The 26,219-nt window shown below is 39.2% G+C and overlaps 3 protein-coding genes across 5 annotated transcripts in view; 2 read left to right on the forward strand and 1 right to left on the reverse strand.

Annotated features, from left to right (window-relative positions):
- LOC135234248 (uncharacterized) overlaps nucleotides 1-14,596 on the reverse strand; it is an 86,113-nt gene extending 71,517 nt beyond the window's left edge. The window contains exons 1-2 of the mRNA XM_064298666.1: nucleotides 14,552-14,596; nucleotides 2,546-2,605 (exon numbers count right to left, since the gene is read on the reverse strand). The gene's annotated coding sequence lies outside the window, so the exon portion shown is untranslated. The remainder of the gene's footprint in view (nucleotides 1-2,545; nucleotides 2,606-14,551) is intronic.
- Nucleotides 199-6,647, forward strand: LOC135234252 (actin nucleation-promoting factor WASL-like). Its single transcript, XM_064298675.1, has 7 exons — nucleotides 199-495; nucleotides 3,427-3,576; nucleotides 3,741-3,827; nucleotides 4,050-4,357; nucleotides 4,834-4,876; nucleotides 5,198-5,342; nucleotides 5,580-6,647. The coding sequence occupies exons 1-7, from the start codon at nucleotides 406-408 to the stop codon at nucleotides 5,855-5,857; spliced, it is 1,101 nt and encodes a 366-aa protein (XP_064154745.1). The 5' UTR covers nucleotides 199-405; the 3' UTR covers nucleotides 5,858-6,647.
- LOC135234249 (6-phosphofructo-2-kinase/fructose-2,6-bisphosphatase 4-like) overlaps nucleotides 9,332-26,219 on the forward strand; it is a 33,141-nt gene continuing 16,253 nt past the window's right edge. For 2 of the 3 annotated variants that reach the window (XM_064298667.1, XM_064298668.1), the window contains exon 1: nucleotides 20,033-20,257. In XM_064298667.1, the coding sequence (XP_064154737.1) occupies nucleotides 20,158-20,257 (100 nt within the window). In that variant the 5' untranslated portion in view covers nucleotides 20,033-20,157. Of the gene's footprint in view, nucleotides 9,497-20,032; nucleotides 20,258-26,219 lie in introns of those variants that run through there. The other variant, XM_064298669.1, reaches the window with a different exon arrangement.

Raw genomic sequence — 26,219 nt, forward strand, 5'->3', positions numbered from 1 at the left:
GCATCAAGACCTCATGTTTGGTGCACCTCCATTGAATGTGAAATGTGCCTGTGTTCAGTTTCCTGGAATAAGGACACACATGATGGCACAGATCATGGATTTGCATGAGTGAATCTGTGTTGATAGACTGGGCGTAGAAGAGTCTGTCTCCACAGTAAAGCCGTGAAGAGAGGGTTGTAGCAAAGACAGATAAGACTGTCAGAAAAAGCACAGGAAAGCATTTATTTTAATTAACGGAATTGAACTTAAGATCTTATAGGATGACATTAGTTTGGCATTGAGTACTGAACCGTTTCCAAGTTGCTGTTGTTTGTAAGAGCAGCAAGTGGTCTTGTGATAGAGGGAGTAAGGAAAGTAAAAAGAAGGAAAGAAAAAGGAAAGATAGACTGAGTGAGGCAGTGAAAGATGACAGATAGGGGTCTCATGGTCTACAGCCACCTGATTTCCAGTCGGGATAACGCACTTCTATTCAATCTGCTCGGACCAGAGTGCTCGGTGAGTCAAAGCCCCAGAAGTCTACCTGCCCTCTGCAGTCATCAGATTGCACACAATTCTGTGAAAATCAGCTCCAAGCTGAATTATTTTAACAGCCACTTAACACTTTAGACACAAATCTAATTTTTGCACAGGAAGGGAACTGACAAACAATGTATATTTCAAGGTCTCAGATAAAGCTTTGCTATTGATAAACTGATCACATTTTTAATTCTGTGAAAAGTGGTTAACAAATGGGGCCTTTCGTGCTGTTGATACAGAAGTCAAAATAAGAAATGCAGGTTAGAAGAAATGACAGCTGTGATTCAAATGGCTCACTCACTGCTTTTATTTTCTATTGAATCATTCAATTGTTTCTTTTCTATAATATCATGATCCTTGTTTTGGGTTTTTTTTTAACACGCATGTAATATTTTCTCCCATGGCCTTAATTTATTTTAAGCTTAAGATAAATTCTTAAAGTAAGTTCTCTTTCCCTGGATAAGGGTAACTTTGGATTTGCTGTTTGAGTTGCAGAAGGTAATGTAGTAAACAACAGTGGCGCCAAGGCACAAAATCCATATTCAAATCGGGTATTCACTAAACACAATGGGTCTTCTATGTTACTCTGCATAATGCTGCTGGTCTACATAAGGCTTTTTCATGCGGTAACAACTGTGAATGGCAAAAAACTCACTCTCCTGAATTCTGTTTAAAGATGTCACCTATACTGCTCTGCTGGATCTATGTAAGACTACGTATAAATAAAAAAGATGGAGCAACTTTTGTAAAACGACTAGTCTAGCTTACTAGGCACAACTAAAAACACTATATAAATACTGCACATGCTGCATCAGAGAGCATTACTTCCATATTAACTCATCATATAGCATGCATCAAGCTTGATATTTAAAATAAAGTGCCGTGAAAAAATACTTGCCCCCTTCCTGATATCGTCTATTTTTTAATATTTATGACGCTGAATGGTTTCAGAGTTTTAGACAAAATGTAATATAACACAAAAACATTTATTAATTTAATAAAAAGGTTATTGAACAGCCATATCACTCATGTGAAAAAGCAATTTCCCACTTTAACTTAATTGGTTGCGGCAACTTTAGTAGTAATAATTGCAACCAAACTGGTTTAAGTTGTAAAAAAAATGTATCCTTACTCATAGTCTAAATGTCTCATTTTCTCCCTCCTTTCTTTGTCAAATATTTTGCTAAATTATTAAATCATTATTCAGAAAAAAGGCAAAAAGGGTGGACAAATAGAAAGGTTTCACCATTCTACACGTAAATGCAACACTGCATCTTGGCTGAATTCTGCATACACTACTTTGCGAACAGACATAGATAGCACAAAACTCTTCCTCCAGCAGACCTTTTGTGTTCAAACTGCAGAGTGACATTTGATGCACTAATACCGACCATGACTCATCTTCCAGTGTTTCCATGTAATCTTCCAAACATCAATCTCAAACATCCCCCACTAACAAGTTCATAATGCCACCTCCTGTATGGTAGGGAACAGTGATTTGTTTCAGGTTAATGCTTCTGCCTTGGGTCTATGTTCATTTTTCTTGTTTCAGAACTGTTAGGGTATAAATAACAAACCACCTTGGTTGTAGTGTCATTTTTCTTTAAATATAAAAGAAGAAAATAAATTGTACAAAACACATTTATGACCTGAGTTCTAAAATAACTACAGTGGATATTTTATGGTATGAATTCTTAATGACATCTGGTTTTGTCAAATTTATTACATTAAATATTTACCAGATGCTTTTATTCAAAGCGACATATAAAAGTGCATATTACTATATCGCTTATTACTATAAGGCTTATTACTAAGTTACTAACCAATTTAAGCAGAGAACTATTACAGTAAAGTAACAGTCCGTGTATTCCTAGCCTTTGTTTTCAGCACCCTATTATCATACCATATAGTGTAGCGCACCAGGCTTCTGTGTCTAAGGCACCAGGGTTAGGGTTAGATGCTTCTTATTAAATGCTTCTCCTTAGCATATGGGTCTTATTTAGGATATATTTAATACTGCTGTGCTTACCTTTCAGCACAGTTTTTAAAAGGTGCTCCTCTGCTTTTTTCTTGACTTGTCAGCGTCCACCTGGAGAGAATGAAGGGCAATTTCAGATGGCAAATGATTTTTTTTTATCATTGGCAAATACATTTTAAAGCTGTATTTACATTAGTGACATACATTTGTTTTTTACCCAGATATCAAACCCAATGAAATTTACCAGAAATTAAAATGAAACTAACCATCATGAGATTCGATCAATCAATCACCACACATGTAATTGCCATACCCATTAAACTCAAAATCAATCTGAGATTTACATTGATGTTCATTGACGAGAAACAATGTGCTTATGATCACTGGTCAAAGATCTTATGATAATATAATGTACAAGGGCCAGGTCGATTACCACTACACCCTATGAGCAACGCAAAGTCAAATCTCTTCACTTATTGCTCTTAGAGACTCTTCTTTACCTGAGCATGTGTTTGAAAGTCAAAGAATACATTATACACTTGAGTAATCACTACTTCGAGTTATATATTGTATCTTCTATTAGAAGTCCTGAGGTTACAGAACTTAGTTTAGGACGTGAAAACTGCATGAAATGAACTGCACGTTAAATTCACTTTGACATGTCTCTGTGATTCCACTGCCATTTCAGTGATGGTAGGTAAAACTGTCATTCAATCACTGGGAGCCACTGTGAAAGCACAGACAGGAGATCTTGATCTTTTTAGATGCTTGGTACAGGGAGGTCCTGGATTAATGATCACTATAAAGCTTAGGGAGGATAAGTAAATACTTTGTAGCTACAACCACTCAAGACTGCTGCTTTTTTTACTCTTCAGATGGGCTTCGGCAAGTCTGTGCGTTTTTCTGTTGTAAAACCCTTGTGTGTCCTGCAGGCCATGGCATCAGCAGTGGCTCAGGTGTTAGTGGCATCCATGGAGCCAGGGGGCCATGGGGCCACCTGGAGGTGTAAAGGCACTGGGGTGGTGTGCCTGGTGAACGACCAGTCACTGAAGTCCTACTTTCTACGTCTCTACTGTGTCAAGGTGAGCATTAACAGCCTGGGTGAACGTCAGTTATAATTTTAATCAATTTTCATCCCTAATTTTCCATTTTACATCCTCTTTCAGTTCATGCTTTCTCTTATCAAACTGTAGTATACATTACAAGTTATCTCTGTCTCCCCTCTTTTCTCCCCATTTCCTTCCAGAGAGCACAGTTGCTATGGGAACAGGAGCTCTACACCCCCTTCAGATACTCGGCACCCCGCCCCTTCTTTCACACCTTCCCTGCAGATGTAAGGGCACTCCAACATCTCTCTTTCTCTCAGAACACCCCAGAACACTACTGGTAGCCCGGGCCTGTAGCCTTCAAGATTTTGGCCACTTGAGATACCCAATACTGCCCACACTGTTAAAACTTAGCAGTTGAGCATGTTTGCCACAATATTACATTAACACTTCAATTTGCCCTTGACTGCTGTGTTGCATGAACAAGTTTTGTTGCTTTGTGCCTGTAGGAGTTTCAGGCAGGCCTGAATTTTGCAGATGAAGAGGAGGCAGAAAGATTTCTCTCCGCAGTCGAGACACAGATCAAAAGCACCCAGCATGAGGGGAGAAAGTCATTTGATGGCTTGCATGAAAACACTCAAGGCAAGAACATTTTTGGGCAGACTATTAGCAGTTACCCACTTCTAAGTCATTCAAATCAGTTAGATTTTTTTGCCTCAGTGCAGTCTCTTGTACGCTCTGTTCTAGACTCTCCAAGTTGTTCAGCACAGATGACCCTCGCCCACAACCTGAAGCCCTCCTCGGGACAGTTCTTCTGGTGAATGTTGAACAAATCTGACACCATACTTCTTCCCAACTTTTAGTGAGAAACTCAGACAGATAGGTCCCCCTGGTGGGGTGGTGATTACATGCAGGGACTGTTTAAATCATGTCAGGTTGTGCAAGAACAATGTGCTGTTCAAACTGTTTTGAGATTTCGCTATAGAGCAGAGTCGAAATGATGTTGAAATAAAATGTTAAACCACTAGAACCTTGTGCTGACTCCTTTGGATAAGGCTAGAGCTACTAAGACTAGGAAATATCTCAAAGTGATATCATTCATTCATAACAGGATTTAGCAATCCACCACTTTTGTGTGACAGATTCAGACGTTACAATTCCAACCAGAAAACTTAGAGTGAGCAACTCTTGATACATTCACATGCTAAATGTCAACTGTCCCTTTTGATTGCATAGGACCCTTTCCCTGTTTTTCTATGTTATGGTGCTTTACACTGTCATTTTTTTTCACAGCCTCGTGGACCGTGCCAGCAAAAACCCAGAGAAAAGCTTTGATGTGAGTAAAATAATATATGATCTCTAGAAGAATATCACTTTTTGACATTACTATTATAAAATGATTACTTCAAAAGGAAAACCTTCAAGTCAAAATTTTACACATTTCAGCTCAGTGATCTTATCAAGAAAGTGTTTCTATAGAGACACAAGCTGTAAATGTGCTGGTCTTCTTTCTGTCTCTGACTTTCTGTGTGCGTACTGGTGTGTTTGTGCGTGTATGTGTGCATGGGTCTGTGTTTGTGTGCACACGCACGTGTGTGTACGTACTGTATGTGGACATGCGCATACATGTTTGTATGGCATATGTTTCTGTGCACAGGTAAATACCCTTGACCCAGCCCAACAGAAGCTCTTTGCAAAGGCAGAGGTCAGTCAAACCAATCAGAAGAGCAAACGGGTCTCCAGAATCCACACCATGGCCGAGCGCCAGGGCGGACTGGAGACGGTGCAGAAGGATTCCCAGGGTAAGCATATGCCCCCATGCAGGCTGGACGATGCACACTGTCCTCACGTCCATTTCTCTGAATGCCAATATTGACTTCCGCTGCCGGTATCTGTGGATCAGTTCAGTCTGTCTCCATGCGTCAAGTCTGCGGGCATGCATCTCAGTATAGAGTGTCTGTGTTCAAAGAGGTTGATGTGTGTTATCTGTGCCATGTACATATTCAAGCACTTACACTGATTCCTCCATCTCCCTCAAGTATCTCAACCTCAGAGGCTTCCCAAATGCAGACGTGCTTTTTCAAGCCTGGCCCTGAAGAAAGGCCCACTGCCTCCCCTCCCTGCACAGGCTGGGCTGCCTCCTGGGAGGGAACTCCGCTCTGTGACCCAAAATATCAGCAATCTGGACTCCCGCAAGGGGCCCTTCTCAGCCACACCCCTCACCCATGATGCAATTCCCCCTTCGCCTTCAATGCCCGCACCCAGAATTCCCCCAGGTCACCCTTCTCCAACCCAATGGTCAGCTTCAAATCGGTGAGAACCCTGACTCTCAATAACAGTCTGTCTAAGGATGCATTTAATTGCTAATTGTGCATTTTAGTCTTGACATAGGAGCATTTCAGAGACCAAAACAAGCTTATTGGAGAAATAAATAAAACATGTGGCACTCTCATTCAGTGTATTTAACCAACCAAGTCAAACAGCAGAAGATATAATCAGTTTCCATGATACTTAATCAGGGAAATTTCACAATCTTTCTTTGAAAAACTGATTCACATTCTGATGTTGAGTAATACCTGGTGTGTGAATGCACTTGCCAACACACCAGTTAAACTGGTTTGTAACATTCCACCAAAATATTTGACTGATTGGCCATTGATTAAAAAAGAACTGATAGCGTGGGATGTGCTGTTATGCAGCCATTCAGTATGTCCAGTATCAGAAAGGGTAAAATCTGAATAGAAATGATAGAAATCATGTCTCCCAGTGGTGATAATTGGAATTACTTCTATCTCTGAATAGCGCCTCAAGGGCAGGCAGGGTGTATCATGTTCATCTGGAATAGTTTTTGTTGTTGTTGTTTTTTGTTTCCTGACAGATCCTAATCTTGCCTGCTAAGTGTACTCAGGTAATGGGAAGCAATCCTGATATGATGGGATGCATTTGCCCAGATTCTTTGGGTGACCTAATTCTAGCTGAAAATGAAGGGACCCATGGGGTACAGTGGGGTGGATGGTATGACCAAAAACATACCATTTTTCCATGCTTGGGTGGTACATGATGCATATAGTGCCTCAATATGATTAATAAAGAGCAAATCAAGATAACATGATTCATTTTTTTTTATCCAGTTTTTCAGTTTCCCTAAAAATATTGAGTCCATAATAATATTTAATAATGTTTCTGATCGAGAGTCCAGTGCTTAACAATAGATAATTCTATCTATTTTTCTGTGTGTTTTTAATTAAATAATGAAATCATAGCCCTACATATTCATGTTTATTTGTATTCTGGAGGATTGATTTTGTTATTCTCATACAGAGGCCCGGTGGGAGAACTGGCATTCCACTGAGTTCCTATTTTTCCGTTTATGGAATTACAGCCTTTGCACACAATGGCTTCTTCATCACAAACAGTACATTGATACCTTCATTACAGACATTACCTCTCGTATTCACACTCCTCCTCTGCTGTTTGGCTGAGGCAATGTTTCATGAGAACAAGTTTTATTTGTTTTGTTTTTTTAACAGTGATTAATTATGAAAAACCAGCCTGAGCAGTGTATAAAACAACTGTGTTTTACTGCACATGGATAAATATGAATCACTATATGTGGCAATAAAAAAGCCTGAATCAAAACTAGATACTGAAAGCTCTCTAATACCTGCACTAATGCATGAAACAGTCAGGGATTTAGAGGAGGGCCAAGTGTCTAATCTGGAGAGAACAAACACATTCACTCCATTTGTCACAGTAAGATGCGCAGGTAAGATTAATTTTCATGTTCCAGGGTCATATGATCCCTGAGTCACAGCAGCATCTAAAGCACGCAAAGAAAAACCATGAGTTTGCCAGTATATTTTGATGAAACTTCCCTGTCCTTCGAGCTATAAGTTACTAGTCTAACGAGTTTGATGAGAATCCAGACATTGTGGTGGCCACTGAGATCTTGAAGATACGATTGAACAGCTCACCTTTAAAAAGAAATGGGTGGTAACAGTGATTTCCACAACAAGGATATGGTGGTGATGTTAGCATCAGTAGCAGTGGAAGCTGCGGATAGCAGTGGTGCAGTTTCAGTGAAGACCACAACGATGCCTATTTCAAGGAACCTGACTTGATTTATTTAAAATGCTTTAGATAACAAGTTTCATGGTTAGCTTTTTGGCAATTTTTTTTATTCTAAATTGATTGCAAATAATATTGAAGGTAAAACTAAATAAATTCCATAAATAAATATATATGCATAATAAATACTAAACAAATTACAATCAGAACTATTTAGTGCTTCACACATCTAGAAGGCCTAGACTTTCCAGACAACCTTGCTGTCCTCTCCACCAACCATTTGGCTTAATAAATATGCCCAGCAGACAGGTCTTAACAATAACACCTGCAAAACTCAAGTGAAGTATGTCCACACCACCGCTACAGCACCAGTTTCCATAAACAGTGACTCACTGGCGTTTGTGGACAACTTCCAGGGTGGCTCCATCAGCAAAGACAGTGGGGTCCAAAAAGACATCAAGGTCAGGCTTTGAGTGCCTTTTCCCGACTTAGTCCCAAATGGAGGTACAAGCAGTACATTGTCAAAACTAAGATTCTCCTTTACAACACCAATTTTATTTGGTTGAGCAGGTCTGAATGCTGGCGGATCAAAGAAATTAAACATTGTGATACTGGTAGGCTCATCCTATTGTTGTGAATGGAGGAATGCCAAAACCTGGGCTAAAATCCTGACTGTGCCGGTGCAACCTACAGTCAGTAGCCCCACATTGTGAAAGTTCAGTTGGCTGGGATCCGTGTCTCATCGCTCTTTTAGTCACCTCTGCTATTAGATCTAATGCCTGAACTGCACTTGCTGAAGCAGCTTGTGAAGTGTCTTCCTCTGACTCATGCCTGTGCAAACTTATCTAGTATGCAGCAGTATGAAAAGAAGCAGCTGGTGACATCACATGCTTTAGTGGAATATGTTGAATCTATGTACAATTGGACATTCCAAATTGGGAAGAAAATATGGGGAAGCATCAGACAATGAAAACATAAAACTGTGAAGGCGAGGCCATGTACTCCACATACTGCAGGATGACATCACAGAAATTGCTCTAAGGATACCATCAGGCACAAAAGTGGACTGGGAAGGCCAAAAACTACCTAGCACAGACCTGTGACTGATGAGCTGGGTGTATTCAACTCCTATAATGTGAAGTCAGCACACTGCATTTTATATAATGTTGCTATCTTCTTTTCTTAAAATACACTGCCTGTTGTTTCCATGCAAGTTGTGACTGTTGAAAGAACAAAGTAGTAATGCTGTTTTCTTTTATGCAAACACAAACAGCTGTACAGTCTCCTTTTTTCAAACATAAACAGAAGATGATCTCTCATGAATGGCACAACATACAAAATGGTCACCAAGAATTAGAAATGTTGGAAAGAGCTAATTTTAGCATTATGTCCCAAAAAGACTGAGGAAAAAATACATTTAAAATAAATGAGAACCAAACTAATCCAAGGGTCAACCCCTGAATCAAATCACAGCAGAGATTATTTTGAAAACAAGTGTATCAAAAGGATGAAACACAAAGTTGAAAATAAATTACTCTGCAGTTTATTGACTACACAACGAGAGAAATAATTTATTCCAAAAGTTAATCTTTATTTATTAAATATGTTTGTTCATATCAGGTATGACAGATAGATGGAGGCCGTGCCACTTATATTCGAAAATATGCCACATTAGCTAGCGTGGGAGCGCTTTAAAATCCCTTCCGTCCGGCTGTACAAGACCTAGAACAACTCCAAGCTTCATTCAGTGTGTGAGTGAGGGACACTATATGACGCACACTAACAGTGAATCGCTGTGTTTGCACTGGTAACTGACACCTCGCCCGCAAAACCCGGATGATGAGGAGCTCCAGTCGTTGCAGAAACACACAGAACCTGGACAGGGCTGGTAAGGAGACGAGGCTTTGCACATCGGGCTGTGTATTTCGGCTGGTTTCCATAATATGTGACTGCATATAGTTTTCCGAACGATTTGCAACGCAGGGCTTGCGAGGTTAGAACACGACGGAGGAAGTAAACAAGTCAGTCACGTAGGCAGCAGGCTATGCACTAAAACAGTACGAGACTCTTTCGGAAATTAACCTGAAATTGTGAGCATTTTGACAAGAGTCTGACTTCTGAACTAGAGCAGTAATGGCAATAAATACATTTAAAAATCCATAAATAGTTGGCTTGCTTGCAATAAAGGGAAAGCTTGTCATCCTAAATTATTCGTCCAGTTCTTTTTGTGTGAAACCACAGATTTGACTAATACGGTCATATTTGGTGCTTTGCTTTAATTGTGTTTCACATTATGGTTTACACGGTCATTCATTTTGCATGTTTGAAAAGCATACGATAGCTACCATTTACTCACGTTTAGCTATTAGGAATTTTGTTCTTACAGAGATGTATTATTTTTCGTCTGGTAACATATTTCAATTCCTAAGTCGTGCAATTGGAGACGCAATTTATTAGCTAGCTAGCGTATTTTCCATTACCAGCAGCCTGTTGAGGGCTGTTACCAGCTCCATAATAAAAGGTTACCAAAGAGTTAATTATACCGTGGAAGACCATTAAACAGGGAAGGGTCTGTCTTTAGAGTCATACCTTGTTTTCCAAATGCCAAGACATAAAATACATTATATTAAAAAAAAAACTTTGTAATGTCTACTAACCGTATCGTTTCTTAATGTAATAAGCAATAATATTTTTTACTAGTTTATACGATGCAACTTGCCGGGTCGTTTGTGTTTTTGAATTTTATTAAACAACATCAGGATCAGAAGGTAAGAAGTTCGGAAGTTTTGTATTGGCTTGACAAATAACGTAGGCTACTGGCCTACTGTCAAACAACTTGCCTGCCAAAGTCACGTTTTTCAGTAGGATATACAACGAAAACCCGTCTATCTCAAAGTAGGAACAAGACTAATCCTCATGTGATTACTGCTGGGTGATTGGGGGTAGGCTACCTTTGTGGTCACTTCGGGCCTCTTTGAAAGGCGGTTTGTGCATAGTTCGCTCTCGTCCACCTGAAGGATGGAGTTCGTTGTCTGGGACGTTTGGACACAGTTGTGTGAAGGAAATGGCATTTCTGATGTGCTATAATCGTGTTTCAATGTCTGATGCATCTGTGATAAGAACACATGTGGACAAGCAGCACTCCTAGGTTCTAGAGAATCCAATGTTGAATTGGTAAAGCAAAGCTTGCATAATTAATTGATCATAGCTATGATGGAGTTGACCTCTCAACAGCAATGTCATATTTCTGATAATTATAAATTGCAGCTTTCTCACATACTTGGAGTCACTCAACCAGAAGGTCCCTCTGCATAATCTTTACTTTGCACATCATATTTAATCAGACACACAGTTATATCAATGACCATTCTATTACAATGATTCAAAAGCACATATAGCTCCAGTGTGTTGAAATGTTGAGGGTAGGATGGTCATTCATAATGTGTGTTATGCACTATTGCAATATGGGTCGTAGGTGCAAGCCCATTTCAAATCAGCTGTTTCAAGAGGACAGGTGAGAGAAATGCTTGCTTTCAGTTTTGTAAAAAAACTGAACACATATGCCTGGTGAGCAAAAAAACATATGAAAAGGACTGAATTCTGTTCAGAAATAAATAATCTGCCACCGGTTACAAATTCTGGATGTCTGTTTATTTCCCAGCAGTGTTTAGATTTTGCTGCTAAGTGCTGTATCTCCTCGGACTCCTCCTGCCTTCCTCTGACATCTCTCTCTTGCTCGCTCGCTCCTCCCGTTCTGGCAGAGGCAACACAGTGGATTGATATCTGTGTGAAAGTTCAGCTCTGTACTCTCAATCTTGTTAAGGGTTTCAGAGAGATTTGCTGGCACTGACTCTGGCTATTCCTAAGGAAGTGCATTCTCAACATTGACCGGTCTGTAGCTGTCAGGGGCACAGTTACATGACACTTCACTAAGATTACGCGACTGGACATATAACATAACATATACATGAAATCTAGGAGGGGCAGTACTATTTTATCGCAGACCCCAAGGCCCCAGTAAGGTCATTTGAGGTTAAAGGTTTCACAGTTAGATAATAGGTATTGCTATTGTAAAGCAAAGAAACAGTTCCACCTTTCCCCCAGGCTTTTTCCCTAGTGACTGAATTTCCACTTATTTACATTTTGGGATGTTAAATTACTGTAAAAGGTAATGCTACGATGATTTGTCAGAATTTGCAGAGTCGGTCATTGCTGGTGCCACGGGAGATGGGCTCAGTTACTGCTTAGGCATGAAATGACCTTTTTCTTGCTGTAAGCTCGTCATGTGGCTGTTTTTGTATTGTCTTGCTGATGAATGGTATCACTAATATGCTATACTATTTGGTTTCAGCAAATTGCAGGACATGGTTTCCTTTTGAAATAATAACCTCTGTGCCCCCCTTACATAACAACTGAAGAGAACCTTTGCACCAATATTCGCTCTTGTTTAGACGATGTACCTTTGGGCCGTGCCTATTTTGATTGTCAAAGTATGATGACCTTGGCGTATGTCAGCACTGGAGACACATGGGCACAAAAACACACGTACACACACTCACGCACACACAATACTCAGAGGGCCTAGCTGGGACATTCCAGGATGCATAGATATAGAACAGTTGTCAGGGGAGATGCTGGACATGCTCCTGTTCTTCCAGAGCCTGCTAAGTAGGGCAGTGTCACGCAGTCCACATGGCTGTAGAGAAGAACATTTTGATCTAGCACGGAGGGAATAACCTAGGGCCATGAGAGCTGCAGCGCCCACAGCAATAAATGCTGTCAAAATCCATACTGACACAGCAGTCAATCAAACGTATTAGCTTTTAAATAGCAAACGCCTTCATCCAGGATGGCATAGATTTCTGTTTTTAATACATTACGGATTTAGAGAGCTCTGAAGCATCACTGATGCATCTTGAGACCAAACAATGTGCACTGAAGAATTAAGTTAAACTTCCACTTGTTTTACAGAACATTTGTAAAAAAGATTTTTCAAAACATTTCAAAACACACCTTTTCACCTAATAGCAGGAACAGCGGCATCTGGTGGAAAGAACCTTGTACTATCACAGCGTAAGAGGGGCCATAAAATCAGCTTCATTGACTCATTACTCTGTACAGGAGAAAACAATCATCACCATTTACACCAAGAGTGCATCAAAGGTTAAAGAAACATCGGTCCTAACTACAGCTTCGTACTACTTGTCAACCATGGAGATCCAAGGTTAAATAGGTTACATTAGGCTGCAATCAATTAGTCTCTCACATACCAAATACTAACTCTACAAAGAGTTGCTCTGCAAAAAGGAATGCTTATGTAATCTGTCGCCAACTTAAAAGAAGCCATTTTGGAACCATCAGAGATGCATGGTGTGAGAAATGGAATAGAATAACCCTCCAGGTAACCACCTCGTGCAAATGAAATTGATTAACAACCTGATTAGAAACGTATGGATAAGTTTATTAAAGAACAAGATTACTTGTCTGTACCTATCTATCCTACGACTCTATAAAATCAGTTGATGTGATCTCTGTACATATATGGCATTGCCAGGTTGTATGGGTCACAGTTACACTGGAAAACAGTTATAGTTGTGCGTGGATCACAGATGTAGTCCAGATCAGCCAAAAAAACAAACTGATGTTAAGAATATACCTTGTGTGGAGCATGAAGATTGAATCCATTCGACCAGTCAGTGGGTAGATTTAATTGGGGCAGCTAAAGTGAAACTGAAAATTGATACTTTATAGATACACTGTGTCCTTGATCCCAGCCCTTAATTTTGTAATATGAGCCACACCATTTCCGCAGCAAATGCAGTAGGCCTAGCTGCACAATGTGGAACATAAATGCAGATTTTTACAGTTGTTACAGGGTGGTGGTTCTTGTTCTCACTTTGCTTATACTTAGTGATTAATTTAGTGACTAAGGAAGATTTGTGGGCTGTCTGCAGCAGTCAGTCACATGTTTCATAACCTAAGAACCTGAGCTCAAGTGCTCATACTGTAATTCTATAAGCTGCAATTAAGTGTATTGTTATTGTGGATGATTCCATTAATGTTCCATTGCTGGGTTGTTTTGTTTGAACAGCCCTGTAAAGAAAAGGTGAGGGATTCCCTTGTACTGTGCTAGTTTGAACAGTGAGATACTGACAGACAAAACTGATTGGTACAGTGCTGGCTTCCAAGTTCTGTTTCTTGTTACATGACGAGATGTGCACTATATTACCACAAACATTTTGATCCTCACCACTTGGTTTCAATACTTGTTCAACAGAACAAAGAGCCTGGCTCACAGTCGTGAGAAATTCTGATGCAAGAAAAAAAAAGTTGCCTGAAAGAGCTTACTAAATGGCAATCAGGGTGGCGTGTCCTTTTGAAGTACTAGACATTGGTGCAATGAGGTAGTAAATGGGCTAGTATGACGTTTTGATGGTATGATTACCTTGACCAAACATATTACCTTCCTCGAAAATGTCTTACTGCAAAATAAGTATTGGTTAAGACTGGAACGTTATGCCAAAATGTATTTTTTATTAGTACCATTTGGCAGAAATGTACTGTGCCAGATAAATAATTGTATAAGTAAATGATAGAGTCAAGAGCATTATGTGAACAGAACACGCATTCATTTTTAAAACGTATGATCTCAAAGACATGAAGGAAAGTTTCCAAAACCATTCGAAAATTGTGTCTCTCTGGGAGGGGGTGTGTGAGAAAGAGCGTTTTGCAGCTAAGCGAAGCAACCCGCAAGCGGTAGCAATGGCATGAGCGTCGAGATTGAGTTTCGTTTTTTTCTGGTTTAATTGTCCATAAGTGAAAGTCCAACAGTTTTGTAAATGCCTTTCATTTCTAACATCGTACGACATCAACGATTTGGTACCCATTCTTACACGTATTATGTTTTGCACGAAATATCGCGTTTTCCTGTGTAAAAACTTACTTGTAGCACGTCTAACTTCCAAGTTCCGTATTCTGGGAGGGGGGCAGGGCAGGTAGGACCGCGCGCCCGTTTGTCCTTCTATTTAAAACACGGAGCGGGAAACGCCATTTCTGTGGAGGGGGTGTGGGGAATGCAGAGAGGCAATGATATGCAGTATCTTTTGTTTTTGTATTGTTTTATTGTCGGGCTAAAAAAAATATAAATATTTTCTCTCTCTGTTCTGGATATTGGTTGTTCACATGGGAAATGTACATATTTCTCATTTATCTCATTTTATGCCATATATTTTCCCCACCTGTCTGAATGGGTTAGTCCAACTATGGACAGGTGTTGTAAGGCTGACAGTTACCTTTACTTGGCAGTTTTTTGTCTTTGTTTTTGTTTTTTATTTTTTCTTGTTGAGAGGCTTGATGCAGCCATTGTGCAGTATTTAGTCCGTCTGTACAGTTACAATTTAAAATTTGGTATTTAGCAGATGCTCTCATCCAGAGCAACTTACAAAATAGTACAGCATCTGGAGAAAACTGAACTCTGGTAGGGTCAATAATTAACGTTCAAGTGCCATGGAAACAATAAGTACATTGACAGTAATGAGTAGACTACAAAAATTGCTTTGTACAAAGCAAAAGGTAAAGTATTCAAATAACTTAATACAAAACTTGCAATAGGAGCATATTGTAGTGTCATAACCCTAGGGTCCAAGTGTAAGTGCATAGTGGACCAGCGATAAATTGTCTATATATTAGGATAGACCATGTCAGGTGCTGTGGCTAATGCTGGGGGTGAGGTGTTGCTTGAACTGAGTGTTCAGTTTGCAGTGAAAATTGGGGAGTGTCTCTGCAGTCCTGACTGAAGAGGGAGATCATTCCACCACCTGGCAGCCAGGCAGGAGACGTTATGGACCTGGCCAAGCATTGGGCTGCAGCATTCTGGATTTTTTTGTTTTGTTTTGTTTTTTTTGTTCTCTGAGCATGGCTTTTGTAAATAAAACCAACCCTTGCTGCTTGACTGCTGGCTTGTGACACATTTATTTCCCCAAATCTGCCACACCTTATCCAGCAGCACATCTCTACCCAGCCCTACCACAGAGTCTGCAGTCTGCAGACCTCCTGCCTCATTGTTTAAGACCAACTCCTCTGATTATTTGGGTATCTGCTAGGTGTGCAGTAGTTCACAAAACGCATGGTTCAGTTTGGTTCATGGTTTTGATTTAACAGGGTTGGTTCAGTTCTGTACATTTTTGGTCGAGAGTACCATTGCTAAAGTTATCAAATTTTCATTTATTTGACAAAAGATGTTATCAAAATGTAATAAAAGCATTATCAAAAGCCGGAGAACAGACAGGTTTTCACAGGTTTCCTTTTTCTTTCAAAAAGAAAAGTACCACTGTTATTTTCCATGCCTCTATGAACTGCGGCACAGACACTGCCCAGACACTTCTTTAGACTGTACTTTGACTAACTCCAACCCTGCTCCTCTGCAGAGCTTCCCCCAATCTAGTATCACTTTCATATATCAATTGTATCTTGATCTTCTAGCACTTTAATATATCACTTGTATCTTCATATAGCACTTTTATGTTGCACTTGTATCTTCATCCTGATATTGTAGCAAATACTTACCGTGTGAACTAGACTTGATGGATAACGGATATTTTATGAGAATTGTACCTTATCTGACCTGTGTTATGTAGTTGTTCCAGTGACCCTCGGCATGCAATTATTGTACGTTGCTTTGGATAAAAGCAACTGCTAAATAAAACAAAGTAATTTTCAAATAGAAAATAATTTGGCCTACTACATTATAGGCTAAGCCCATCAATATTGAATGTTTCACCCTGTCTGAATATGCATGGCAGGGTGTTTCAGAAATGCTACAGGGAGGTGGAGCTGTTCTCTGCCTCTCTTATTCTCGTGCTTTTATTTTAATAATTGGGCATCCAGTGCAGGGCTGTGTATGTCCAATTCCCACCCTCATTTTGAATGTCCAGTTGTCACACAAACTGTGTTCATGGAGCAACCTCAGGACACAGACCTCAGACGGGTATCGGTGCAGAGCCACGGCTTCCCCTTTTTGTGAACACCAGGGTGATGTCAACGTAACTGGGCCATCATGTTCAGCGTGTTTACATTATGGCACACTTGCGAAGCACTGCTTGCACAAACATTGTTTTGTCCACCTCCATTTTCACTGCTGTTGTTAAAACTAAATCCATAATGCTCACAACATTGGACTTAAGCAATGCCAGATAATCCTTTAACTGGGGGTTTTCTTGCTCACTTGCAACTTCACCTGTTATCTTTGTTTTCCTTATTTTCAGTTATAGAGCTCTGTCTAAATTGTCTACAATTTTGGCTGCTAACATTAGCCATACAGTACACCTAACCAGAGACGTATTGCTGATCTGGCTAACATGAGACAATGAGATGAAGATAAACTTTATTCATGCAATGCACCCACTCTAAGTTAATTATAGATCATTTTTACATTTTTCTTTTTACATTTACAAAATTTTAACATATGATAGCCTAGTTACCCTATCACTAACCTCCAGGGGAACCACGAGGAAGTTTGGGCCCCATGAAAAGATCTCACATTGGGCACCACCACTCCAGAACATCTGATGTTCGAATATGTTTTGTGGGCCCCTATCAGGCTGGGCTCTAGGAATCCTACAAACGTCCCACTTATGCCGCCCCTTCTCAGCTTGTAAACATAATCCTTCTACGAATCTCTCAAAGTCAGTCTTTGTGTTCAGTGCTGTGCAGCTACAACAAAAATGTTCACATGAAACAATGAAGTGTGATATTTCACATCTTAAATCACAACTCTTTCACTCACTACAAGTTGGAATTGTATATCTTTAGTGTCAATTGAAGATCTTGACTTGTGTTAAGCAAGAATTCATTGTGTAATCAATGCATTTTATGGAATGATGTAATTGATGTAAGAGCCATAAATTGGCAGAGAAAATGCATTTTTTGTCTTAGATTTATATCTCATTTTAAATGTGATTTCATAGCTGTATAATATATGAATCTGTTAATAGATCAATACATTAACCATGATTTCATTATGGTAAAAATGTATCGGTACACTGAAATATCTTGTATTTAAATATCCCTATTTGATTCTTCGTTAGATTAGCCTACTGTGACGTTGTTGCCAATTTGTCAGTTTGTTGAAGGAAGTCCATTGAGCAACACAGTTGTTTGACCGTTAGTTAAGATGTATCTGTAACTTCTTACTTTTAAGTAAAAATTTATAACTAAATTACATTGTTTCCAGACATGTTTTTTCATCACATCAAGCTAACTTGTTTACATGGACAATTTAAGTGACTGCATTTTATGAAAATGCAAGCCAGCGCCACTTCACTTGAAAAAAAGTAGCTAACATGTTAATGCAGTTGTTTGTTTTGTTTTTTTAAGGCGAGGATTTATGTATTATGAGTGTGAATAATTGTCCCTTTTTGGAAAATTTGTATTGCTTTTTTACCCTTTTTGAGTAGACAGTATAGCTGAGTACCTGTATGTATTAATTTCTATAGCCTTTTTGCTCATCTTTATCAAGGGTGTGGATAATTTTGGAGGGCAGTTTATTATTGTTATCTGAAAACAGTTTAGCCTCTGGGATTATAATTGCCTGATGAGGTTTCATATTATTCCATAAGGTGGCAGTGTTGTGAATTCAAATGTAATAATGTAACTGTCCCAGCCCAAACTTGACTTGCTGAAGTGCTCCGACCAGGAGTTAGAGGCATGTGAAATGAATAATACTTGCTAAAGCAGTTCTGTAGTGTACATTTACATAATGTATGTGGCAGACCCTCTTAAGATAAAAAACCTATTGTCCACAAACTGTGCTGTTTTAAAGTCAAGTGAGGGGTCAGGGAAGTTTTAATTGTCAAGGTAAGGGCAGGGTAGGGAGGTGCTTAGTTCAGGTGTTCTCTGAAGACATGAGTCCTCAGTCTCGTGCCGAAGATAATGTACCAAGTGACTGCTGTTCTGGCTGTGGGGGGAGGTCATTCTACCACTTTGTTGAGAAAATGTCCCAGACAAACTGAAAATTGACCACACCATTAACATTAACAGTATTTCACCTTTCCTGCTTAAATGCTGGTTTTCTTCCTTCAAATGAACTGCAGTTGTCCTTGTTTATATCTTACAATACAAATGGGGGAAAGGAATTAGGCAGTTTAGCTACCTTAGACCAACTTTTTGAACCTCCGCTGTTCTGTATGTCCGGCTACTGCTTGGGATAGAACATGCAATACTCTGACGGGGTTGATCAAATTCTCATACTGTCTTGGATAATCTAGAAAAAATAACATGCAAAAATGCTTTAAGTAGGCTACACTGTCTTAAAGTAGCCTACATTCCAAAGGAGTTAACCCTTCATATAAATAAAAATAGGTAATTTGTAAGGATTTAGAACTAAATATTATGTACATGTAGCTCCTCTTGCAAAAATACTAATTTCGTTTACATTATGTATTTTATACGGCATTTGACAAGAAATAAAGCACTGTATGAGGAATTTTTCCCCCTATGATAGAAAAATGTAAAGTAAACGATAATTGCATCAGTAGCCTAGACGATTTTAGTTTTTTTTTACAATTTATTATTATTGTGCATAAAAATACAAGGAAATGTAGCTGCATAATAATCTATATAATAACGAAATAATCGCTGAGAAGGTTTCAGAGGGAGGTCATTTTAAACAGCAAAGTAAAATCATGTGCCTGGATTGCGATAATGCAGAACGCAGCACAGCACACGCTGTTCACGGTGTTTATGAGCTCGTACCCAGCACTGAGCACGCCTTCCCGACCAATTGTACAGCCCTGTCATTGGTCTACGCAATTCCTCACTTAGTTGTGATTGGCTTGAATCGTATCAACATCCTCGCCCCATGTGCGTAGCATGTGAACAGTTAAGACTTCTTGTTTTCGCGTTTCTGAAGTTTCTCTTCTTTTTCCCTTTTCTATGGCCCTTGTGCTATCACTGTGCCGTATTTACGGTACAAATCACAATGTATGTATTTTTACTATTTATTTTCATGAGTGCTTATTTCAGAGCAGATAGGACAGATTATGATTATGACTATGATTACAGTTAAATAAATAAAAAACCAGAAAATAAGTTTCGATGTGTCAGCAACAGCAATACGAAACGGATTTACCAATCTGCCATTTTCTCCTTAACTTAAATTTTATGGCCTATCAGCAATATTTTAAAATAAAATCGGATCTATTTATTAAACAAGTGTCTATTCTAAAGAAATGTGGGCATGTTTCCTTACTAAATGTGTAAATATTGCTCATTTTACGTGCAATTACTCGTGGTAGTCCTGTGGAATAGAGTAAATGATTATGTGAAAATTTAAAATACATTTTGTTTTCTCGGTGAAATAGTATTGCTAATGCGCCTAACTTCGTGAGATTACGGTAGAGATGTTCTTTTGATGCTCCTCAGCCGATATGACATCCATCCCTGCTGTAGCTACTAGCTGGGTGCCACAGTATTGTGAGCAGCATTCCCATTTGCAGTCTTCAGAAAACGGTCATGGTGCAACAACCAGGATAACTATACGAAGACGTTATTATGGCAACATCACCCCGTGAGCTCACACAGAACCCGCTGAAGAAAATTTGGATGCCCTATAAAAATGGTCTTCCAGAAAAACATATTTCTCAGAGAAAGGGTAAGGCACCGTGTATCACCCCGGAATACTGGACGATGCGTTAAGCGCGATTCGAGTTGTAGCCTATTCATGGATTAAAGACGTTGTGCAAATAAAACTTTGAAATCTATTTAATTTCCTATATGGGGTTTACTGTCTGGGAAAAACTCATGACTACTTTCTCTAATCCAAGTAGATGTGTTCAGTGGGCAATCAGTGCCCTTAATGACTAGGCAGATGGGTGAAATATTGCATCAGTTTCTTCTTTTGAGCTGACAAACATGTTTTAATAGTAATTGCTACCTAAATGCAACGTGCCCTGTGCTATTTGTGAAAGTTATTAATTTTTTAAATGCGCAGTTTACTTAGCCTATGCTTAGAATTTAGAATCGCTACAATTCATCACCACAAGATTGCAATGTTCGCGGTGTGTCATTTGTGTTTATGTTATTTGTTGGGGGGAAATAAACAACATAATTGCGAATGTGTAACACTATGCGTTGATCAATGGCTAGATTTTTGTAACAAATAAGTTTGCTTAATGTTGCCGATAGAATGTGTTCAGACGTCAGCACTTCGGGTCCCAATGACAGTTTATGTTTGAGTCGACCGGTTTGAGCGCCGTGCTTGTCCAGTCTCACGCAACAGCAGTGCCGCCTTAGTTAGTCTTCCAGTAGAGTTGCGCTATAGCATATTATCGAACGGTTGGTGTCAATTGGGAATGACTGGTGTTTTATTCGGCACTGCAGTAGTGTTTAACACCATTTTATTATTTTCATGTATGCGTCTTAATTAGTCTTTTAGTATTTTGATGGTTTTCTGTTTGTTGCTAACGTTACATTTTTATGACACAAGTTGTTAATAGCGTGGGTAGTTGTGTTCTGAAGTAAACTAATTACGTACAGCTCTGTTTGCCGGCCTGTATCCCAGCACTACTGAGAAAGGACTGGTAAATCATCCGAATAACCCACTGGTATTGTACTCAATAGAATAGCAGCGGCATCATGACAGATGTGATGCCTCCCCCCCACCACTACCACCACCCCCACCCCCTACTTCGAGCTGTCTGTTATGAAGGTGAAGGCCCATTTCGTGATAGGGAATCTGTCTAGATTAGAACAACAGATCTCGTGATAACTACTTTTTGATAAATAGCTGAAGCCTCTGCTTTTTGCCTAAGTCAGAGAAAATTCCAGTGAATAATAGTTAAAAACCTATGCTATGCCAAAATAGCATTTTCTTGATGGATGCATAATGTCCAGAAAAATGGCAGTATTTTTTCAAGTAAAAGACAGATCAGCAACATTGCCAGTGAAACCTGCAAAAACTGATTTGCATTGTTGTCCTTGCACTGCAGCAATGGAGTTGTGCAGCCGTGTTGGTAATGTGCATTGACCCCCAGGGCACTGCAAGTGGCACTATGGTACATACCCTTGTTTCTCGATATGGATGTCTTTGATTTGGCTGTGTGTTAGAATTCATTTATTTTGATTGAATTGAAGTGATAACTCGTTTTATTGTTTATTTGTTATATTATTTAACTGATTGAAAGGGGGAAACTAAGGCATTTTTGAGTTGTTGATGCCTTGAAAGTTGGACATGCAGAGCTTGTGACTCATTATTCCAATGTCCCTTTTAAAACTGGCAGAATCTGTCCTGACTTGCAAAAGAGCAAAGACTTTGTGCATTACCAAGCAACTGTGTTTGTGCATTACCAAGCAACAAGAAAAGACGTGAACTGCAGAATCCTGGGCACATATCTCGGTCCCAGCTGGGCCTCATCAATATTATTCATTTCATTTGTAATAGCACAAACCCCAGTATCATAATTGTCCAGAAACCAATCTGGAGGTGATGATAGCTTTAGAACACACTTTGTCTCTCATTTTTTCATCACCGTGATTACTATTTGTAGATTTAAAACAATCCTTGGTCATTCTACTTCTTTATTTCACATTTGGGCCATATGATTAACCTGGTTTACTAAAAGGTAACATGGCTTTAGGATAGCATTTTGTTTATTGAACAATGTTTCGATCGTGATCGAAAGATTGTTTAATAAAGGTTTATATCGAGCTCCAGTGTGCGGGCTCCGCTGACCTGTTCATGTTGGTCTCTTGCCGTGAAAACAGTAACTGTTAGATTCCAGTTTGGAATCTATGCTCTATATAGTTAACAATGACAGCCAAGTTTGCCCAGCTTGCAATAAAGTCTGGTATCCTTGAATTAGGCCTACATGCTCTAACTAAAGTGAGTATGACATCATGGCAGTGAGTCTGATTTTAAAAGAGGACACCTTCATGGCAATTAGACATTAGATATCTAAATAAACTATTCACTGAACCATTGACTCAGTATGTAGACTTGTCTTCATATTACAATACGTGGGCTATATTTCTCAGGTTAATGTGGTTGACATGCTACTTTATTTCAGGAGAAACAGAATAGACCAGAACCATAATTACCAGTAGGCTTCCTACGTTCCTGTTCATTCTGTGCTTACTGTCCTAACACTGACCCAGTTGTTGCTGTGCCTACTACCATATTTGTTATCAGCCAAATGTTTTTCAATAGAAAAAAAGGTAATTCAGAATATATTTAAATAAATAGAAGTTCTAAAATATTTTTATAGTATTACTGTGGACATGTACTCTTTAACACTCAGATTCACCTAAAACTTAAGAATGTACTTGATCTTTTTTAAAATACTCCCACAAACTCCACCCCCACCCTCAGTCATATTTGCCTGTCCCCCAATGTTGAATAGCCTACATGGTTATAGCCTGCGACCAGATCTGACGTAGATTCTGGATTTCAGTCAAAACAGTGAATCATCTTTGATCTTCTATTTGCATAAACACTCCCTGCAACATACGTATTCCCATTCAGTGGGTGTTCTTGAACAGTTGTCGCAGGTGCACCTGTTGATATTCATTGATCAGTCACATAATGGTAAAAAAATTAATTGATTACGAGGATAATTGGTTACTTTTGATGCTGCGCCATTGGTTCTGTTTCTCCTCTGTGCCTTCAACTTCAGGATCCAACCCTGGCTCAAACATGGTTCAGTCACTGCCGGCTAATTTACAGATGCCACGTTCACATTTAGAACAGGAGTTGTGTGGGCAGGACACGGGAGCAGTGCTCCTGTCATTCCCGGTGAGATAACGAACAAAGCAGAGCATGTGAAAAAAACATGCAACACCCACCCAAAATGGCCTTTTCAGCTCAAAATGGGGAAACTGGGTTTTTTTAATGCTTTGTAATTTAATTTATTTAGAAAAATCTTATAAACATGTTTAGTAGCCCTTGTGGAATAATATAAAATTGCCAAAAACAGAATAGGAATACAGGTCTCTAAATCTGAGAAATAACCTGCCATTATCCCTACATGGACTTTTAAAATAGATCACCCGGATTGCATTGTCACTGTAACGCAAGTTACACAGTTAGTAGGCTACTTCTCATTGAAAGCCACAGTCAGTGGGTTTACATGATGTTTGAGAAAGTCGATTTATTGTATTAGTCCGGCTAAAACTGGACTTTTAAAACTCATGTAAGCATCCTAGTCCGACTGAAATCATACGAAGTCAAATTTTTCAAAGTCAGACTAACATACCTAGATATGCGGTTCGGGGTCGATTTACTATGGCATGTATACGCTTCAATCAGACTACAATTTGCCTAGGCGTTCTGCGCATGTTCCGTAATTTACATAGCAACTTTACGCTCATGGTGGCCAAGCAGAATCGATAACGTTTCAGAAAATATATAACTTTAAAAGATTTAATTGTGTGTGGCAATATGAGCAGGCAGGGAGTCTGAGTCTGCAGATTCTCTTACTGTGCCGATACGTTTTCTCTCTTTTCTCGAGGCCCCTCTCCGGTTATCATGTGCTTCCCAGCTGTGCTAGCACTCACCTCTGTTTTAGACCCGTAGACTTGCCCAGCAGACCTTAAACCCTGGAGATGCTGTCTCCTCAAACATTTCCTAATTTCTTTCTGAAGGTGCAGAATTCAGAAAGAGGCGGTAAAACTGTTTGCAGGCCTCCAAGTATGTCTCAGGTGAAAAGAAAGAAGGTGACCTTGATTGACAAATTCATACAACAATGCAGATTGTTAATCTAATTTGTGACGTAAATGGCTCCTATAGTGAGTTACAGAGTGCTGAGTAGGAGACTTTTTGAGGCCGGGAGATGATAAGCAGTTGCCATACACTTCTTTAGTAGTCTGTAGTTTTGAGGGACAAAAACCGAAACAGGTAATATGAAAGGATGTGCGCTGAAACCACCTGTAGTGGGGACACTTAGCCTATTTCAATCGGTGATTCCCAATACTTCATGACATCTGAGATTGAACATTCCAATAATTCAGCTGTGCTCGTTTTTCCCAGGCGCTGTGTGAAACTTGGGTTCTTGTTGTGTACATAATGACTCAATGAAAATGGAATTAATTCTGACTTCCTGTCAGGACAATTCATTAATAATTAATTCCGTGCAAGGTTTCTTTATCCCTTCTTTGTGAATTTTTATGATGACGAATGCAACTTATACTTATTTCATTAGGACCAACCAAATGATAACGACCAATTTTCTTAGTTTACTTTAGATATTGTACTTTGGTTAGATTTCATTAACTTTATTTCAGGGCCAGTTTCTGCAGTGTTTATCACTGTAACCTCTAATGATTTTCTGTGTAAGGCTCTCCCGTATTTAGTCTTTTCCTTCACTAGCAAAAGGCAATTGTCGTAATAATGCACAAACATTCCTTATTTGAGGGTACTATAGCGCATACACTATAGAATAGCTTTTGTTTGGCCAATGCTAATTCGTTGAATAAGATGGCCTGTTTGATGTGTACTTGTCATACAAATGTACTCTGAGAAAGGGGAACTGCTGTGCGTGCACTTAGGAATTGAATTTGTGTGAGACCTGACTGACCACTCAGACCTAGTCATATTTATTATTGACTTCAGTGCTAACATAACATTCTATTTATAAAATATACAAACTATACTGTGGAAGCCTATTAACCTTCATTCACCATGCTAATGTGTTTATGAGACTGATGTGAAGCTAGCTAATCTAGTGTGTTGTCCTGGGAGATTTTTTAGGAATCTGTCAGTTGTGAGTACGTTCTGTTTGTTAGGATTAGATTCAGAGTGAGCAGTCACTCTCAATCTACGTTATTTGGAAAGGGCTTGTTTACGAATCCTAAAGCTCACACTGTCCAAGAACATGTTGCTGGGACATGTCTACTTGAAAAAAAATCCCCCTGAATGTTTTCTTGACGTAGCCCTATGCCTTCCAGGAAGATGAGATGTTTATTTAATTATTAAAGGGCAAATGTGCCGTTGTTTTTCTCCTTCATTTCTCAGAATTGCCACACAGCCACAGGTAGAATTCCACTCTGTCCTTCCCAGTCCTGACATCTCTTAGCGCAGAGGTGTTAGAGAACGAGGCTGCTTTGATATGACTGCTTTCTGACAAACACAGGGAGGGGGATGAGCAGCTTCTCTGTGGTATTACAGAACAGAGATGATGTGTGCATGAAAAATCAACCACATTTATATGAATTTATTCTCTTCAATAAAAGAAAATAGGTTTTTTATGGATGATTGGGTGATATTATTGCTCAAACGAGTTGTACTTTGAGACTGCAGTGTTTTCAGATGACTGAAAAACAGAAACAAAACTTTTAAATGTTTCTAGATGTCACACTTGATGTTATTCTTACTTTTAATAAATATAAAAACTGTAGCCCTGTATATAATTTAGGCTAGTTAGTAGAATATGCAGACATCATTCAATTCAGTGGCAAAAATTGAATTTGGTTGCTGTAATTTAATTTTGTGCACTTTGGAGGAGTTAAAAAAGCATACAGTTCTGCTTTGGTAAGCTGCCCGTGTTTCTGTGTGTTACAGTTGTCTAGGAATATTACATGTTTCACCAGGCAGTCTAAGCTTTCATATGTTCTGTTAGCTC

This window comes from Anguilla rostrata, chromosome 11, assembly GCF_018555375.3.
Source record: "Anguilla rostrata isolate EN2019 chromosome 11, ASM1855537v3, whole genome shotgun sequence".
NCBI lineage: Eukaryota > Metazoa > Chordata > Actinopteri > Anguilliformes > Anguillidae > Anguilla > Anguilla rostrata.

Excerpts from the sequence above, each read along its gene's own strand:
- LOC135234252 (XM_064298675.1), top strand. The coding sequence starts at position 406 with ATGACAGATAGGGGTCTCATGGTCTACAGCCACCTGATTTCCAGTCGG. Across the intron at positions 3,828-4,049 it reads TTCACACCTTCCCTGCAGAT|GAGTTTCAGGCAGGCCTGAA; the intron begins GTAAGGGCACTC and ends TTGTGCCTGTAG. Across the intron at positions 5,343-5,579 it reads GGTGCAGAAGGATTCCCAGG|TATCTCAACCTCAGAGGCTT; the intron begins GTAAGCATATGC and ends ATCTCCCTCAAG.